Genomic DNA, 20,782 nt, shown 5'->3' on the forward strand with positions numbered 1-20,782 from the left:
CACCTCAATGAATCAGCAATGACAGTACATTACAGGCCTGGTGCATGATGTGCAACTGCACGTTAAAACAATGAGTGACAGTAATGGACTGTGTTAATGGTACACCATGGTCTCTTGAGATGGTTAAGGGAGGGACAAACACACGGAAATAACATGTCAAGAGACAGGAGGAGCGTAGAGAGGAAAGCTGTGGAGCCCAGGCCGTTGTGATTTCCTCCAACAAAATGTCAAGGTGAGAATTAATGATGACAGATGCATCATCTTCTCCACTAATTAGCCCACAATGTACCTCAACTGCACTCATCTATCAATGCCAAGGTCTGCCATCTGAAAACGCTGTCATTAACTCAAACCTTTAACCACTTCCAGGTCTATCACTGCAAGGGATTTGCTTAAGAAAACACTGACAGGCGTATTTTGTTCACTATTACATGTCTGTCAGGTGTAGGTATAAATAAGTGTGGGTTTAAATCTACTCTGAAATGGGGTTGAGATGCTACAGGTCAGTTGCCAGACAGGTCTATTTTGGCAAATCCTGCTCCGTGTAGTATATGCAGACTGACCTTGAGTTCTTGCCTGCATGTTTTGCGTGCACACACATACATACACCCCAGACAGAGTAGAGAGGTGACTGTGGAATTAAAAAAAAAGTGTTTGCAAAAAATAAAGATTTCAAGGACTTGAGGTATTGTGTGAAACTTCTTTGTGGGTCAGAGCAGCACAGGGAACTAGTACAAAGTCTTAATAGGGTGAATAATTTACAAGGCACCTGTAGCAGCGCCTTAGTGACTTGCCTTAACACACTTTGGCAGGGGACATGATGGCGTAAATTAAAGGAACAAGCCCTTTCAAAATAGTTTTAAGTCATTATTTGTTTAAACATATGTTTTCTAACCGACTGGTCATCAAGTCCTGCTCCTCTTACTTACTGCTGCTATGCCTGTTAAGTTTTCTGCTCTGTCCAATGAAAACAGTCCAAACTCTTGGCAATCTTTGGGAAAATAGCTCCATGATTTAATACAGTGGGAGACAAAACCAGTCACATCAGTCACAGCCAGCGATGATTAGTTTCACCAGTTAAAATGACAGCCGTCACCAGCATATTGCAGCTAGATAGTCGTGACTGGCTCCATGAGCTACAGTAGGCGAAGCATTTTGTGTTCAGTTGACTCGATTCAAACTAGGAAACTGTTATAAATTTGTCCTTCATTGCTTCAAATATGATATCATGCTAAAAAGGCCAAAATGACACATTATCCCTTGTATGTTTGGTTTCGAGAAGCCTTTAACAAATACTAAAGATATTTTTGTAAAGCATCTTAAGCCACAGTTACATTTTAGACCATATGGTTGCGACAGCTCCCTGGAACACCAGACAATCAAGATACACATGCAGCCCACAAGAGTGCATTTGTGTCTGTTCCTCTGCATACATGATTGCAGACTTGCATTTAGTCCAGATTTTGCAGTCCCCGCCCGCTCACTGACCCTGTGAGCACACCCAATTTTAACATATGTGCAATTCCATCACTTGACATCTGTTAGCTAGTTTCCATTTCTGTCCATGTTTCTGATAAACAAACACGTCCCTGAAGTGTCTGTAATTTCCACAGAGCAGCTACACTGGAGTATTTTCAGGTCACATGATGCATCATCTAAGTGTCCATGACACAATGAGTTCAATGAGGTTTGTTGCCTTACTATTTCTGAAGTGAACAGATGGCCTGCTGCTCTGCAAATGTTGACAAAACCAACGTCATTTAGGTACAGTGCTTTGCTATTAAACACTGCACATACTCACGGTTCACTCTCAAGGCTTAATGTCATGAACAGTTTGAGCTTCAGAAACACAGATGTTAAGGCAGAAGTCTTGCACTGAAGTGCATACAATTATACAGGTGTACCTAATAAAGTGGCCGATAAGTATATTTCCCCAAAATTTGACCTATCAACATTTACCTCATCATCCACACTTTTTTCCCCAGACTTTGGTGGGAAACATTTACCTCATCATCCACACTTTTTCCCCAGACTTTAATGGGCCATGAGCTTTTCCATGTAGCACCCTGCAGCAGTGTAACATGAAATACACTCCAGTCAGGGAGAAGTCGACAGATATATTGATCCATTTATAAAACACTGCTGCAGTCGCCTGAGGGTGAAAGCCACTGTGTTCAAGCAACTTGATCAGGTGGAAAAATGCTACTAGAGACTTCCTTTGTGAGACATATGCAGGTCAAAAAGCACACACGCATATCTGCCACTAAACACAAGCAGCAAGATTAAAACTAATTTCTATAAAATAACACTTCTGATATTTGCATCACGGGAGACGCAGACATGAAAAATGGAGACAACTAACCTGGTCTACCAATACACAAAACAGTGGAGCTACAAAGGTCTGCCCCTCCAGAACCCGAACATATCCCCAAATGCCAACGTGCCCCAAGACGAGCAATATCTCTGGCACTCGGTAGTGATAAACAATGTGCCATCAGCAGAGTATGAGAACCTCTGGGGGTCCAGAAGTAAAGATAAACAACATGTGGCTGCAAACTATCTATAAAAATGTCTACAATCTGTAGAACTGATGCATCACTGGTGATAAGGCACAAGACATACGTTGAAGAGCAGAACATTATACTTTTAAATGGTTTAACACGATACCTGGAGTTATACTATAAAAGTAACATTTAAATTATGGCTGCACCTTACTATTCTTTTTATTATAGATTATTCTCACAATTATTTTCTGGAATAATTCAATGACTGGTTCATTCTTTGAAGTTTCAGCAGATGAAATGTGTCCAGTGGTCAGCATTCACATTTCCCTCACGTCTGTCATTTCTTTGCATCTTAGTCCCGCAAAAAAAAAAAAAAAGATGTAAGGACAAATTGTAAGGAGAGGAATGAAGGAGAAATGTTTTAACTGACATGAGACATCATTTCCTCTGATCCTTCAAGTGAAGTTCCAATCATCAGCTGATTTCCAATGAAGGGGAGTGTCAATCTGTAATATGCTGCACATAAAGGATGCACTTGTACGTATATCCTCCGTTATAGCTCCTCCAGGCAGCCTCCTCGCTCCTCAGAGCAGAAATAAGAGCTTTGGGACGCACTTCCTCACGGTGGACCAGAACAACTTCTGGGTCGAGCGAGGATTGAGGAGTGATAAAATCAGGGAATTGGGATTGACAACGTCTGATGTCTTGATTTGTCTGACCCATGATCCAGAACCTTAAGAGTTTCACTAAACAATCATAACATACAAAACAAAGTGGATACTTTATTTTTTGTACAGCGACTAATGTACTGCTAGTGGCACTACTTGAAAACATATAAAACCAATTATCATAGTGTTTACTGACAAATTTCCACCTTCGCTCCCTGGGTGAATGTAAAGTGTTTTGCAGTTCGTACCAAGAGAAATGCTGTGTAATCACAAAGGAAAATGTGCATATGAGCAATGATCCAACATTAAAGTCCCAGTATTTACTAAAGAAACATGCAAATAAGCCAAAGCTCATCAACACAAGTCACCACACTGCAACTCAGGACATCATGCAGTACACATTAGTTCTGTTTACTGGTTTTTACAGAAACAAATCCTTAGAGACATCCTGCATAAACATTTCTACAGTCAGAGGAGAAATCAGTGGAAACAGGAGAATTATTGGAGACTCAGGGTGATGATTTCAATTTCAAATACAACAGTTAAGTGTGGGCTCTCAGCCCAGAATTGCTTAGTGAATAGCCTCAAAAATAAGGTGGTAATGTGATGAATCACTGCCAAACACAGCCTACACAGTGACAGAGTCACAGAACACAATAAATGCAAAGCTTGGAAAATGTGAAAATATCCGACTCCCTACTCGTTTCAACAGATGTAATGAAAACCTCCACCAAAAGCTGCAGGATGGAATTGTAAGCACTTTTGCACATCCAACCTTAAAAATAGACAAGCATCTGTACGGATGAACAACCCAAAAACAAACCGCCCCTGGCCATCGCCGGCACAGAGGAATGAAAACGAAACATTCCTGTCCCTAATGATGACAGACAGCCCTGAGAAACAGTGGGTCAGTGCTGCTGTGTCTTCCTCAGCAGATAAAGTTCACATGCTGAGAATCAGTGTGAAGACTGAACTCGTCAAAGCAAAGGGGGGTTTCATTCGAGTCCATCTAACAACCGATACAGGAGCAGTGAGATCAACATTCCTCCTTGTTGTCCTCAACTGACTCAGAGGAACAACAACTTGTCTTCTGGCAGACAGGCATTAACATGATCACAGATTTTTACTTAATCTGCATGTTACTGAGCTTCTTTAACCTCTCAAATATACAATATACATATGTATATAGTATCATTTCTCCCTGAACACTGCTCAGAAATCGCGGGAAAAAATGTCCTTTGTGATTTTATAAAGCCCAGGGTGAGATTCCCAGACTGCTTAATGTCCAGTTAAAAGTCTAAAACCCTAAAATAATCAAAAATACATCAGACCCTCAAAATTAAGAATGTCAAATGAGCACATTTTGATGATTTTTGGTCAAAAATGAATACAGAAGCCAATTTATGTTCTCTCTTTTGATTAATTGTTTTACTGTTATCACAAAAACAGCGAAATGTAAATCATTAAAGAATTAATGGAGCTAAAGTGCCTGGAGGAAAACAAGCACAGCTGAAGCCACTCCATTCATACAGGAAGTTACCACCGAGCTACTCAGCATGTCACAGCACTGCAGTGAAGATACCATAGTGTGAAGTTCTGGGTTGGCTTTGCACATGTGTAGCATGAACTTCACCGGGGACACTTGAAATACAATAAAAGACATCCTAAACACAGTGAAGCTGGTTACGACAAGTAATACGAGGTTAACTGCAGCTGTGACAAGGGTCGGGTTGATATCTGAAGACAGTAATGATGATTCCAAGATCACTGTACTACTGCTAGAACAACTGCTTCTGTTTTGGCACTGCTGAAAAACATATGGGATGCCTCCTTACATTAAAATGCATGTTCCTATTTGTATGCACTTCACACACACACCACTCTGATAGTGTGTATATTCTGCAGTACAACAGAGCGATGAATGGCCAAAGTGAACATATGGCAGATTTAAAATTGGGCTTGAATGCCTAAATCAAGAAGCCCACTGCAGGCAGTCTTTATTGGCATTCATTGCCAGTCTTCAGAATTGAATTTGAAAAGGTCATTATGGGAAACTGATATAATCTCCTTCATTATAACTCTGCTGATGAAACCTGAAATGCTACCTCACTTTCTCCCCAGTGAGAAAACAGTACTGTAACATCTCTGTCATTTCCCCTCAGGTCCACAGGCAAAGTTTTATCTACACTCGGATATCTTACCGAGGCTATTTGGAGAGATGAAGGCTCCGGAGCAGCACCCAGATAAGGGCGACTCGTTTTGTATGTCCATTCACATACAGCTTGGAAGGGTTCTCAAATGGAAAAGGTTTGTTTTCTGGCCCTAAACTGAATGAACCTCCAGTGACAAAAGCTCCTTTCTTACTACAACCTTTAATGCTCAGCTATAATATATTGTTGAGATCCAACATCTAATACAACTCTGAAAAGGCTGCATGCGCAAAATCAGATACAAATCCTTCTTTTGCTGAATACCACCCAAATGCTCTTAAGGTGGCTGTGAGCCACACTCACGTGCAATCCTGATCAGGCATTTCTTCTGATAGGTTTTCAAACACAGACCAGTCATGATAAGCACTTTGAATACAGCTTGAAGTATTTCTCTAATTCTTATGGAGGTCTAAAACCTTTTTATCCTTCCACTGAACAATGGAACAATGTCCTTCAAGCTAACTCACTAGTACTGCCAGAGTGTATGCTAGACGGGATGCTACAGGATCATGGCAAAGTGTGACAGGGATATAAACTCTATGAATTCTAAATATGATTTTTAAAGAACACTATCAGATCACAAGTGTTTGCCTTAATTAGACCAACTATTAGAGCTGAAAATGCCAGATTCATTGTGAGGAATCATGACCCGTCACTGACTGGTGATGCTACATGTCTCCCCTAACAGAGACCAGCATTTAGTAACAGTGAGCATTGTTTAATAGATGAAGTGTGCACTCTAAGGTTCCAGAAAACAATGAATGCAACCATGTTCATGTGCAATCACTCTCCTTTACATGATAAGCATATAATAGAGTAGCCAGAGCTAACGCTAATCTTCCACATTATAAAATGAACAGGGAGCTTGATAAGCTTGAAAATGTGAAGTACTGAAGAAAAAGCTTGTGAGCAAGTCTATTAGAGCTGAAACAACAGGTCAAGAGTACTGAAAAGCATAAGGCATTACAAATTTATAACCATTAGAGGGGTAAATACCTTGGCCACATACACAATACACACACAAATCACAGAATCCTGGGTACAGATTTAACCTCTGCTCCAAAGACTTCAGAGGCATTCTGATACGTCTCGGGATAGTTTGCCTGAATATATTTCTAAGACTGAAGAGTGATAAGAAAGAGAGGAAAAGGGGGAAATAAGGAGGAAATCATAAACTTATCGGAGTAACAAACACATCAAGCCAAGGCACAGTAATGGACTTCCTCATCACTCAGTTTGGCTGAGCGAGGGGTCAGCGTTCGGTCTCTCAGAGTAAAAACAATAATGATCTGGAAGAGTCAGTGCCCCACATTTACTGTTGCTCAGGCCAGCTGGGTTGTAAATATGATGGCACACTGAAGACACCATGAATCTCTAATTATTTTCTGCCGGTGACTGAATGGGGGAAAAGGGGCAGAATTTGTCATCAGGGAAATGAAGACCATGTTTAAATTAAGGGATTATATTTCAGAGTGCTGCTTCTGTTTGAAATGGTGTTGATCTAGTACCCAGGGTAAAGTAGAAGAAATTCAGTTTGAAAAATATTACAGCACACACAACAAACAAAAAACAGGGGTAACACACTGAGCCGCAGCCAGTCTGGGCCCACGCCTAGATTTATTTATTTTTTTAAATAAAACAACCAAGCTTCCAGGGCATTGATCTTGATATGCTGGTCAGGCAGGTGCTCTGAATGCAAATCAGTCCATTTAGGAGACAGAGTCAAACATTAGCAGCATTTGATACTCTAGTTATATATGATAACCATCTCCCATATAAATATGATGGACCCAGTTGGTCTCTGATCAGTCTTTCAAGAGAACTGAACGTGAAAATAAGCAGAACCAACAGTCTTTGTTAGGACTGATACAAGCCAGCTACAGACTGACCTGTGGCCACTGAGCAGCTCCACTGCAGCAGCTGGGGGTTCAGGGCCTGGCTGAAGGGCGCCAGAGTGTTGTTAAGGAGAGTGGGGGCAAACACGGATGTGTCACCAATGCCCCAAAATGACTTGGGATGTTGCAGAAAAGAAACATACTGTAGTTAAAATATATTTTACACTTTTACTGCAGCTACTCATACAGGCTTAACACGATCCTCTCTTGCAAAATGCCCTTTACTGAATGGCTGCCTCGAAGATGATAAAAATAAAAGCTCTGTAGCCGTCTTGGGAATAGGCAAATTACACTCACCACCAGGCAGTACAAATGATCATTAGCACTGTAATTACTGGGAGGCCATCATGTTTGAATTTCGTCAGTAGAAGTGAACTGCCAGTAAGCACTCCAATAAGCATGAGGAAATGGATCACGGGGGACTTTTGTGGTGGGCTAATGTCCTCTGTTTTACACAAAGGTGCCCTTCCCTCAACTAGAGGTTCCTGGAAATAAGTCCATGCCTCTCTGTCAACAGTCGTAGACTGCAGTCTGTTGTGAAAGTGTACTATTACTCCATAGTAGATGCTGTTACTTAAGCAAGTCCCATAATGTCAAACACACAGCAAGAACTCATGCAGACAATCTCTTCTATCAAGTGACTGTTAGTGTTAAGACAGAGTTAACTGTCATAACAAAGCATATGTTGTGCCATGCTAAAAAGCTCTGCAGGCCGGCAGAGAGCCTCCTCTTTTCCATGACCTCATTTTGTTTGGCTTTTTGCAGGAGGCCTGGTGTGGTTTGTTGACCTAATTACTGCTGACGGACCGACATACACAAACTGCAACAGTTACTTAAGAAGGATAGGCCTTACCCACTGGGAGCACGGAAACTCCTTATTTTCCCTGCAAGTCAGAACAAATGGGACTGGTGCCATTAGCAGAGCAGTAAATATAGAGGTTGACCTTAATGTGTTGCTGCATGGCTCAGACGTCGCCAAATCTCTGTGAATGTGAGAAAAATTGACAGTGCAAGTCACTGTTGTGGACTCGGTCAGTGCCACCAAGGGACTAATAAGACATAGATGTCCTGTTGCACAGTGAGAAAAGGACCTTTACTATGACATAAATCTAACAAAGCGAGCTTTTCTTTCTCACTAGGCTTTTTTTGAAAGCATTCAAAGTGTAATTCTGCACAGCACAAGGACCTGGCTGGGTTTAAAACAATGTGTTTCAGTCCAACAGTGACTGATGGACATATAGTTTAAACTGTATGTTCAGTAAAGGGCTCAGCATTGTTATAAATATAAATATAAAGTAATACCTTTTTCCTATAAAACCCTTTTGGGCCACACTGGCAATATAGCTCAATTCATAGTGCTATGGCTGAACGGAGTAAATATGTCCTACTTATCCTATGTAATCTCTCAGCATCTCTGTTGAATTGGCACAAACGTTTGCACTGGAACTTATGGTTTGTTGTCAATGAATCCTAATGGAATTGAGAAGTAATATCCAGCCCTATGCTTTCATAAAGTGCATAGCTGAAATAAGGACTCATCTAAAAGGCTACTGTAATGATTTAGTTGATGTCAAACATGTCCAGGTCTATCAGTCCAGCTCCAGCAGCCTGTTCAACAGATTTCTTCTTGTGTCTCAGAGGAGCAGGTTTTTAGAGCTGTAAATTATAACTTTTCTCTTTCGGACAGAGCTTCCACCTTCAGCCATCTGTCTCCCTTTATTCCTGTACATACACTGCCTTTATCTATTCCCTCCACCCTTTCTCCTGCTAATTACTCTACCCGTTCTCTGTCGTCCTCTCCATTGTCTCTCTCATAGTCTACTATTTGTCATCTTCCACCATGGTCACAGTTGTCCCTCGGGGCTACGGTGGTCTGCATTGCTGGGCCTGATACTTCTACAGTATCTAACTTTGCTCAGTTAAATGACAGGCTCAACTGCAGGATACTGGCACCATCAGCACATAAACAGGAAAAACTGGGCGAGAATTCAAATGGCAGCAGCATTAAAATCCCCCCAGAAGGCAGGAATTACTATCTCAAAGACTCCCAGAGTGTGACTTGTGTAATAATGGTTTTCTAACTTCTGCTATTTCACATTATGACAGATTGTGCTTTAGTTTCTCCAGCAGTTTAAGTCCAGCAACAGGAAAAACTCTTTTCATTTAAAGGCCAGGACAGACACACAGAGAGCAGGCTAGACACAAGGGACACATCTCTTTTACTGGGTGGTGATTTACCTTCCTAATGAGGTTACAATGGTACCATTTTAATTATTCAGTTTGGTCTGACTCAGGACTGCAAAGCAAATATGCATTCTTTAAAAAGAAAAGCACTAAAGATTAAAGAAAAGAAAAACCACTATGTGAGGCAGTCAATGTGTACCACTCCAGAACACACTCTGGATAATGGTTGTATCCTGTTCTGACTATTCAACATCACACCCACCAGGTCTTTTACTTCCAAAAGGATTATTTTTTATTACAGCATGACTGCTGCTCATTTAGAGAAGATGTCAACTATCATAGACCTAGTTTTAGCTGCTGTGTTAACGTGACTAAACATGAAACTCATTTTAACAGTCAACTGTTAAATTTGTCACTTAATCCAAGACAAGCACATCCATTTGAATCCAGTGCTGGTTACACATGGTGACTAGTTAAGACTAATCGTTCACCTGTATTCACAACTTTGATGTGACTAAAGCATTTAAGTGTGCAACTATAAAACTGAAAAAGTTTCATAAAGGGAAATTAAAACGTGCTAAAGTGTAAACCCATTGGTCATATAACATTACAATATGCTTTCTTCTTCATCACCAAATGGCACGTCCAGTAATAAATCAGGACGTTTCTATTGTGGAGTCCTGAAGCAGCCTAAGTAGCCTGCAGCTGGCTGTTAAGTTATAAAATTGCCAATCTGTCATTTGGGAGCAACCTGCAGATGATTGTGAGATGGCAGCGACACTACAATGCTCCCAGCTGGACTTCGATCTTATTTCAGCTCGTTCCCAATATGACAGGTTGCTGCAGCCGTCTGGGACCGTGCCTACATCTTGTGACAGACTTGTCACATGACATGCTTGCCATGGCAAAATGCTTTTGGCAATGTTTGCTAACTACAGAAGAAGAACAGCCTTTTCCCAAATCTAGTGCATTTACAGTTGGGTTTATTGAATAAACAGCATCAGCTAAGGTACTACTTACTGGTAAGGCACCAAGCCAGCCAAAAATACTGCATTATGTCATCGCTATCCTTAAAGTTCTAGATGACTAAGTCTGGTTTTTCACTGCTTATTGAAGCTGTTCCTTCTGCAGGAACAGAAAATCATAATTCCCAGTTTCTCTAATAAAAGGCATGAACAAAGTCAAGTGATTCCAAGTAAAAAATTCACCATCAGAGATTAGACATTTGTGTTGTATTGTATTTAAAAAATCTGAATTAATTTACAACCCTACAGGTTATTTTAAAACTCAAAGCACAAAATTCCATAAACACCAAATTCCACTCGGCCTAAGATGCTTATCCTTCACACTAAACATTACATCACACTTTATGAGACGCTCTCTCAGGGGGAAAAATGAATGAACTTGTCTGGTCTGTCAGGCCTGGCAGCGAAGCTCTGCCTGCTGCATAGATGCTGCCTGATAAAGAGGCTGGGGAGAGAAATTAGACCGTGATAGGGACCAGAGCGTTAAAGCCGAGTGACACAGACATAAGAAAGTCATTTTTGCCCTGCAGCAGCCTGAGGCTTACGAGACTTCACCGTGCTGGGTATCAATCAGGAGCTCCTATTTATAGAGAGCCCAGGTCGCAGCTAGAATACAAACACTCGACTGAAGTAGGTTACCTCCAAATGACTGTATCATCAGTAGACAAACTGAAAGGAGGACACTGTGGGGAAAAGAAGGTAGCCAAGCTGAGGGGGAGTTATGCAGAAGCACCGTTGATTAATGGCATTCACAACTTCACAGCAAGTTTTCCAAGACAAATGTTGCAGTTTATAACCAGATCAGCTTTTACATCTCCACAGTGTGCTAATGGTGAGAAAGCAGAAAACCGCCTTCGCCCAGAGCCATACTGAGTTTGATGGATTTGTCTGACCTATTGTCAAATGACAGAGTCCATCCTGGTCGTGGAACAGTGGACCAGCGCTTTAATTTAACAAGGTTACTGGAGGGATCTTGGACTTTGCCCATCCAGTCTACATGTGCTTTGTGAACTTGGGTTCCTCATGGAATCTTACCAGGGGTACAAGCCACCCTTGTATAACCGGAGTGAGAATTGCATATAGGCCTTCAACAGTGTTGTCCCTTGTCACCGATACCGTTTGTGATTTCCATACACAGGATCTCAAGGTGCAGGCGGGGGGAGAGGAGTGTGTCTGGTTTGGGGACCTCAGAATTGCATCTCTATTTGCTGATGATGTGGTTTTACTGGCTTTCTCAGAAAACAGGAGATAATGTCCTCCTTTTGTGGTTCTGGGAGACCTCTGTCAAGTCTGGGAGTGTGGTGGTTGAAAGACTTTTATCAAACAGGGATCATACAACACAAGATGTTACAGAGTTGGATTATGAGAAATGAAGGATGTGAAAAGTCATGATAACCCTGCTCCTGCTGCTACAACCCAGGAATAACCATGACACCCTTTAAACAATAATTATTCATTGCCAGCTGCTTTATCATGAAGTTATTTTTAAGCTGAAGTCCCCCCCTCACTCCTATGAAGGGTTTTCTTAGTCTTCTCTCTTCAAACCTGTGTTCACTTTCGTCCATTTTATAGGACAAACTGCTAAATCATGAATCTATACTACTACAATATCAGATCAATTCTTGTAACCAATGACAAACTATTGGTTGCCGCCATCTTTGCAGTTTTCATTTGATAAAAGACATGAACAAAAAATTGATTATCAAATCAATTAATGATTAACTGTCTGTGGAAAAATACCTGCATGTGACAACAAATGCATCTTTAATGACGTGTAGAAAGAGTTCCTGGTACAGCCTGGACAAAAGGACCCGGCTTGGTTACAGTGATGACCAGCGCCCAGTCACGTCTTCAGACCATCCAGCAGCTTAATTACGTAGCTGTATCCAATTTTCAGCACAGAGTCTGTGTTGATTTCTCTCAACTACTGATGGGTAGGTGAATCCTAGGAAGCTTTGGGGCTTTCTTTAAATTTGTACCGAAAAAAAAAAAAAAAGATTCACAGCTTCAGGGCCTCAAACAAACAGAGGATTTTCAAGACTGGGAACAAAGTACTGCAGCAGCTGACTGATTTGAAAAGGTTTAGTCTTATACGTGTGTAATAAAAGTCCAAGAAGCCTGTAATACTTCTGTCCAGGGGGGTGGCAGTGCATGTAGATGTTGCATGTGACAGTGGTGGAATAATTATTAAATACACTGTCCACCAAAAAAAAAAAAGCTAGATATAAAATATTGCTCCTGACACTAAATTTTAATGTCCCTTATTAGAGTATTAAAGGGCCAGCCTTGATGATGATGTTCATTAAATTAACCATTGTTTTTATTAGCTACATTATTACTTGGTATCCGGTGGAGATGTTCTCACACCTGTTAGACAGCTGAAATGCAGGACTTTCAGAACTCTAACTCAACGCAGCGCCTTCTGAGGCACCAGCAACGGTAAAGGTTCATGTGTTCTTAATTTGATACGAGGTGCGACACAATGTGATGAAACAATGAGTGTCACAGGAGTCAAACAAGCTCCGAAGCATCAGTATCACCCGCCCATCTCTAGTGTCTTCAGCCTGCTTCAAGGTGTTTTACAACCACCACCATTCACTGGGGGCCACCCATTCTCCGGCTAATCCCCCACTGTTAGCTGCTAATCCATGTTTATCAAGAGAGGAGCGCGGGTCATGGTCAGGTCTGAGAAAGAGAACACCAGGCTCACTGCTGTGCATCATAATGGAAAGTACTTCTATAGTCACGTGCGCTTCAGCTGGGTGATACGAGCCATTTATAGAATTGTTAGGGAGAGTATTAACAGCACTGCACAGTGATTGGGAACCTTCTCTGTTGTTACCAGTAAAGCAGTAACTTTTTATTTTAATACAAATAAAAATACATCATTAGAGGGTAACATAAAACCAGTGTCCAGTAGAATACAACTAACTTTACATATGAGGCTCTGCAAGTGAAATGTATATAAGATTAGTATGCAGAGGTGCAATACTGTATGTGAAACATGCTGGCCGTTATCTCTGAACCCGTTAGTTATACACAGCATGTAATACTTTCTATCTGGCTATCACAGGTACGAGATAGCGCTACAAATATGATTAATGCCAGGGAAAGGTATTAGTGTTCATTCATATCATTCCCCCCTCGTTCTCGTGTAGTTTCACAACATACGAGTAAAATGAATGACAACAGTGGGACGCGTCAGCATCTCAGCACGCCAACAGTCCCCGGACAATTGCACTTCTTCCCCTATCTTCCGAACTGAGACGCTGCTTGCTGCCTCAACTTCCCCTCTAATCCATCATTGCCTTTTCTCATTTCCTCCACAGATCTAGAGAGGCCTGCACTCTGGGCTCTGTGGGAAAACATATTAAAATAGAAAGCAAGTTGCTTTACCAAAAGCAGACATTTGGCCTAAAGCTCCAGGGCAGTGTGTGTTGTCATTCCAAAACTTCTGCTCACTGCATCACTGCACAGAAGGACATACAGCCAAGGGCTCTCTTAATGATATTTACCATGTTCCTCAGAATAGAACATCATGGTGGCTGGTATTATTACTCAAGGGCCCCTTTAAAAATTATTCTCACCATGATGTCAAACTGTTGAATGTGGCATCACACTGGGAAAAAACTCAGCAATTACTTTCAAATCACTGAGGAAAAGCAGTGGGATTTAGATATTACAATGAAAAACAAAAGGCGACAAGCGATCACAAATTCATCTTGACGCATGCAGAGTTTAAAAAGACAGATTTTAGTCTGGCAGCAAGAACGGGCTCAGGGACAATTAATTTAATTTACAACTTCACTTCACTTCATTAACTTGAAAAAGTAAAAATATGCTAGTTTTCATCTACGGTATCTATGTGCTCTGTGAAGGACATGACCCAGTAATGCTTGAGGAGTGGGATTCTGCTGCTTACAACTTCACAGTATATACACATCATACATACATACACACATAAGGAAACAAGGTGGAACAGCACGTCTAAACTACGCTGATCTAGATCAGATCCGAGGTAAGTATTACCCTGAGAGTGTGAATTTGTCCCGGCTGAGATTGGAATTATGTGGATTTTGTTAGGGTGAAATATCTACTTGCTTAATGCTGAAGTAAAACACACAATAATTAGATGAACTATCATATCTAGTGACAAAAAAACCAAAAGGAAACTAATCAGACAGCTCTCTATCATGTCTTCTGCTAAAAACATGTGGAGATGAAAATCAAAGTCCTGAAAACCCCACTAACGGTATTTGCTGCTGATTAACATTGATATGTTCTACACTATATCCAATCAAAAAGTAGAAGGAAAACCAAGTATTCATACATGCCTATCATCATATTTAGTGCTGTGCCACCATCAACAAAGAGACATATCTTAGCTTTAGTGAGTGCATCTGGGGCTATTGAACTTCTGCTGCAGTGCAGACATCTAGAGGACTTTTGACAGAATCACTAACAGAGCTGGGCTGTTGCTTCGGATTACACCGGACTGTTAAAGCACTAGTATTGTAGTTGGGCCTGTGCTTGTATAGAACAGTCAAATTTAAGTTTAGCACAGCCAGGACAACAACTTGTATCATTCTGCATTATCAAGAATCAACACTTGTTTTCTTAACTAGTCCTACAGGGTTAGTGTTGTTCTTCTCTGGGTACTGCTGCAGCAAATCAGAACCATGCATGGTAAATCATATTACCCTAACCAAATGAAATGACTCATTCAATTTAAAGTGGCAAAGTTCAGTATTACTTTCAGAGCACTGGTGAACTACTATGAATGCACCAAACAGAACCTCACCAGAGTGCACCGTGCACTTGTTCTGTAGCCTACTGCCCTCTACTGGCAGAAAGGACAAAGTACAATGATGGATTTGTATCATCAGTGGAAGAATTTCTACCAGTTATATGTAGAAATAAGGCCATGGAGTTAAACAAAAAAAAAACTGACTACATGTATAATTCATATAAACATGCACTGTGAAAAGGTGTCAGTCAAATTTCTCCTCTTTAATAAACAGTTACCAACTGGTTACATACAGTTCTAATAGTACCTTATGCCATGTCTTGCCTCCTTGGGTTAAACAACTGACCCATTTGAGTGCGTCATAGAAACAGCAGGTACTTTTATAATGGTCTCTCAGAGCAGATGTCTGTGCAGCAGACGCAACATGGGGCTTGTGCATTTCTAGAAACACCTGCTTTAGTGAGCATGCTCATTTTCTGGAGAGTGCTCCAGCATCCGGAGGGTACTGTTGCCACCTGGCAGGTTTACAGTGTGATCATCTGCCTGCTGGGAGCTTATTCTGGCCAGCACAATGAGATTATATTATTATATGAGACGTATCCTGATGACCTATGACTAAGACATATGCTGAGGGACTTCAGATACAAACTAACTTAATGATTACTGAATCACTCTGTGCTCTAATCCAAGGTTTTCTCATAAACTTTAAGTAAATCCACAAGAGACAGCAGGACTCTGCAATTCAGCAAGTGAAAAAATAAAACATGTAAGTCTCTAAAACTTAAGGTGGCATGAGAATGCAGCCTGCCCTGAGATGAGGGCAACATGCTGCCAATGAAAAAGAAGCAGTGAAAAGAATCAAAGTCTAAACAAACACTTTCTGTAAATCAAATGTGGTTGACAGAAACACCAGGGTCCCGCTGTGGCCACCAGCTTGCATATTATGTGTGCACACGTATAAATTTGCATACACGCGTGCACACACACCCACACACACACACAGAGACAGACCAACCCAAGGCTAGCTAAAAGAAGACACCACACTGATTATGTGATCTAGAAACTGCACCTGCACCAGTCGTTCCTTTTTTAAACAAAGTTGAATATGCATATTTCATTGTCTCTTATTCATGACAAAAACAGCTGCTGTTGTTTTCCCCTGCAGAAAAATCCTGCAGATGTCATGTAGGAACTCCAACAATGACGTTCATGACTGTTTAACAGCATCATATATATCATACCCAAACACAACTCATTTGTCTTAATGAGTGGCAAGTCATATCAGCACGGAACAGCACCTGCCACTTACAGAAAGCTCCAGGTTTTATGGTTATTCTTGATATGTTTGAGCTAAAACCAGACAATGGGCTCTAAGAGAGTGTAACTAGTAAACAGCAACAGTGGCACTGCAATCTCAATCTGCACACACTTAACTGTGGCCGAAGCCGCTCAGCAAAACGTAACAGAAACCACAAAGCCTCAGCTCTCACCGCCACCAGCTTTAAAAAAATATTATCTACATATCATGAAGTCAGAGAAACGTAAAAGCCCAAACAGAGGGCTGAGTTATTTAACATCTAATCTGTTTTACAGAAACTGAATCTTATCGTCAAATTTCCAAATATATTGAAAGTCTTTGCCAATGACAGTCTAGTGTTTTCTCTATATTCCACTGCTTTCAGAGGCAAAGCAGCATAAAATCTAACATGTATATACATTTATAAAACATAAACCCTGTTTTGTAAGGCTATATGAACATTGTGAGTGCAGTAGTGATCAATAGTGATCAATAGTGATCTTGGTTCAAAGCCAAGTGCGACCCATGGTGAAATGTGTTTTGATCATTTTCATTCCAGTCAAATCTCACATTTTCATTTGATTTGATTTGATTTGATTTAATTTATTCTTTCAAACATGTAAAGACAGTTGATATGTCAACACACATAATTTTACACATATCCAACAAATGCTAATCCAATATCAATTTATACCTAGTACATGCTTGAATGGAGTAGGAAGAAGTCAGACTTATCCAGTCCTACCCCCTGACATCATCTTACCATCATTGGTTTGCAAGCAGTATCTCTACATAAATAATTCTCTTCTACACCACACAAGTAATATACTAAAGAATTATAACAGAGTGTTAACATTCATACACCACACCCACAATGTTCCATCTAATTAATCAATGAGCCTGTTCTTGCATATATCTTGATTGACACATACCTTTATATTTATGTTTAAACTCGTCAATTCTATTACTATTTTTTATGTCCACACTTAAATTATTCCATCCCATTTTGGTGTTGCTATAAGGTGAAAGTGTGACTGAAAATGGTTGAAAATGGTTTTTAATGTCCGAGTGACTTTCAGATCGCACATCGGCTTAAATCAATGGCTTTTCTTCCATGTTGTGTTGTCAAAAGTTGGGTTAATCCGAGTATAATGTTACTGTGACAGTAACACCAATCTCAAATACAATTAGTTTCCACAGATGGAAGTCCCACTGTACTTCTGACATTCCCTGTGACATATACTGTGTCTAACCTTTGGGGTTTGGGGAGGCCCAAGTGATGATGCGGCGCACAAGGCAGCAGTTCAGCAGCACCTTCTTGGAGAAGCCATGGTCTTTACGGAGGTGCTGCAGGTCCTCTCTCCACTGGGTCCTCTTGGTTGGTGTACACATGACTGGAAGCTCACTGGTGTGAAATACAGCGTGCCATTATTTGTAAGAGCTCAATGAAATGGCCCTTGCATTCTGGGTAATTATTAAAAGGGTTGTTAAGACTGCAGTAAATACAAATCTATATTATAACAAACATAATTCAAATGATGACCGCTCTAAGAACCTGTTAAGAATCATAAATCACTACAGCCACTGCAGCATGCAAAACAAATTGTCAAAAGTTGAGGCTATACGCTTCCAAACATATGGTAATTTGCCAGAGATTCTGCCCCCAGTTATGCACAGCCATAATGAAATGCAAGACATTTCAGCTTGCCCTCTGGGAAGAGGAAAATCCTTGTCTGATATGTCCAGAAAGTTGTTTCAAGAAAGTGAGTTAATCTAGTACTGGAGCTGATGCTAAGAGCACATTGTGTTAATATAAACAAGCATGCAATCATCCCTCGCCTACAGTCAGCCTCACACTAATAGATTTTCAAATTAAACCATCTGATTGCCTCCAGATAATCATCCCAGAGTAAAACAATCAAGATTTTAAGACGGCACTGAACAAACCATGGCCAAGCGATATCCTACCTGAGTCAGTGCTACGATTACAATCCCCCTGAAGGTCCCATTTCAAGAGCAGGAGTTTCAAACATCAACATTCTTCTAAGCTCTAACATCTGCTCTCAGAAGCACAAATATGTTTTTCAGTGCACAGAAACTCAGGTATAGCGTTAGGGCTAGCTGTTATAAATCGTCCCTCTCTGAGGATCACCTTACCTTGGAGGCTAAAACACGGCGTGCACGCTCTCTCTGCTTCCTCAGTCTGCAAGTGATCCTCAGGTTTCACACAAGCACTTTCCTGTTTCCTAAGCTGATCAACAGAGTGTGAAAGGGGGTGGGAGAAAGAAGAGGAGGAGGAGGAAGAGGAGCGCAAGGACCGCTCTGTGAAGCAGAGAGAGAGCAAGACAATGAATGAGAGACAGAATTACAGGAGGACACAGTGGCTTTTTTAAGTTATACTGGTGTTTTATTGAAGTACCAAAGGAAGAGGAAAGAGTCAAAGATGTTGGTGAAGCCAGCTGGTCGTTATTTTTCCAGCCTCCGAGCCTTCACTGCACACCGTCTCCAACACAATTAGAAAAATCTAGTTTCTTTAAAATGTGTCTGCACTATTCATTACTGACGACTGTAGAGGAGAGAGCTACTGATTTAGAACCGACTTTATTGGAGATGAAGATGTTGAACACACACGGTTTAAATCTAAATGTTGCCATTTCCAGACTATCTGGACTAATAGTCTTGTGTTCAAACTATTAGCAGCAGGTTGTGTTTTCGCCTAACTGTTCTGACAACGTGCTTAACTACATTTTGGCAGCTTATCATCACATTGTCCTCCGTCCAGTTGAGCCTTAGAAGCCTTGGTGTTGTGTTGGACCAGGCGATGTCTCTTGATTGTCATATAAGACAGTTAGTCAGGAATTGCTTTTATCATTTGAGAAATATCTCTAAATTAAGGAAGATTTTATCTAAGGCGGATCTTGAAATGATTGTTCATGCTTTTATTTCTTCATGTATTGATTATTGCAACTCTCTTTTTGTTTGTTGTAATAAGTCTACTTTAAACCGACTTCAGATTGTCCAGAATGCTGCTGCGAGGCTCCTGACAGGAACCTCTAGATCAGCTCATATCACTCCAGTTTTGTACTCACTTCACTCACTTCAAGGTCAGAGTCGATTTTAAAATGTTAGTGCTGACATTTAGAGCACTACATGGGCAGGTCCCTCAGTACATTATTGATCTGTTGACCCCATATTCCCCCAAATGTACTCTTCGTTCTTTAAATCAGACCCTCTTGGTGGTCCCAAAAACTCGTTTTAACTCTCGGGGGGACCTGTCCTTTAAGACGGTTGCTCCAAGACTGTGGAATGCCCTGCCCTTGTCTTTACAAATGGCCGAATCTGTTGAGGGTTTTAAAAAACAGCTGAAGACATTTATTTAGACAGTTTTTTTAAATTGATTGGGTTTATTCATTTTTATGAATTGTTTTGTGCTATTTGAGCAGCTTTAAGGTTTTATTATTTTTATTTATGTTTATTGTTTTACTATTTTGTTTTGTCTTATTATCTTTTGACTTTGTAAAGCACTTTGTGATTCTGTCTGTGAAAAGTGCTATATAAATAAAATTTATTTACTTACTTATTTTAATTAAGAAGACAATGGTTAATGCCAGAAACCTAGAGTGCTACTACAGATGCATTTGGTATGGTGGATCAGTCTGACTGAAGGGCAGAGGTGGCCTTATTCAGCATCCCTCTGGTTGAAGATGATGCACTCCACAGCCCAGCCAATATCACTTTCACTTTACAACCCCAAATTTATTACTACCATGTTTATGTTTCTCACAATACGTTGGCTGTGGAGATTTTGTCAGCATTGTCCACAGCACTCCTGTTATTGATGTCACGGCATACAGTAAAGCCTCATAAATGTACATATCGTACATCATATGCAAAATGATTTGTCCCTGGTCAACAGCCAAATGGGCTTAAGCTCATGTTTTAATGCACATAACATTAATTACTGTACAATGACAGATGGTTATGCTTAAGGGGAGACATTAATGCTAAATCTAATCACTTGCCCTGAGGAGAGCAGGGCGTATTCTGTACCCGAGAAGACAACGGCTGTGAACATCGAGCTATCCTGTCCCAGCAGGCCGACACACACTTGATTCAAATGAATGAACAGACTGGTCACAGTGTTACGGTATGATATGTTGGCTGAGCGTATCCCAAGGTATATCCGCATCCCGAGGGAGACTGCTTGAAAGCTTCGTCCCCAGTACAGTGAATAATTTAGGAAGCCATTCCT

At 40.8% G+C, this 20,782-nt stretch overlaps 1 protein-coding gene across 8 annotated transcripts in view; it reads right to left on the reverse strand.

Moving 5' to 3' along the window:
• The window catches only part of kcnip4a (potassium voltage-gated channel interacting protein 4a), a 124,082-nt gene that overhangs the window by 94,565 nt on the left and 8,735 nt on the right, over positions 1–20,782 (reverse strand). For 5 of the 8 annotated variants that reach the window (XM_020611394.1, XM_020611392.1, XM_020611395.1 and 2 more), the window contains 2 exons: positions 18,688–18,852; positions 17,784–17,935 (listed from right to left, as the gene is read on the reverse strand). The exons of 2 other annotated variants lie outside the window; for them this stretch is intronic. In XM_020611394.1, coding sequence (XP_020467050.1) covers positions 17,784–17,922 — 139 coding nt within the window. In that variant the 5' untranslated portion in view covers positions 17,923–17,935; positions 18,688–18,852. The remainder of the gene's footprint in view (positions 1–17,783; positions 17,936–18,687; positions 18,853–20,782) is intronic. One more of the 8 variants, XM_020611396.1, reaches the window with a different exon arrangement.

The sequence above is a fragment of the Monopterus albus genome, unplaced genomic scaffold, assembly GCF_001952655.1.
Source record: "Monopterus albus unplaced genomic scaffold, M_albus_1.0 scaffold113.1, whole genome shotgun sequence".
In the NCBI taxonomy this organism is placed as follows: Eukaryota; Metazoa; Chordata; class Actinopteri; order Synbranchiformes; family Synbranchidae; genus Monopterus; species Monopterus albus.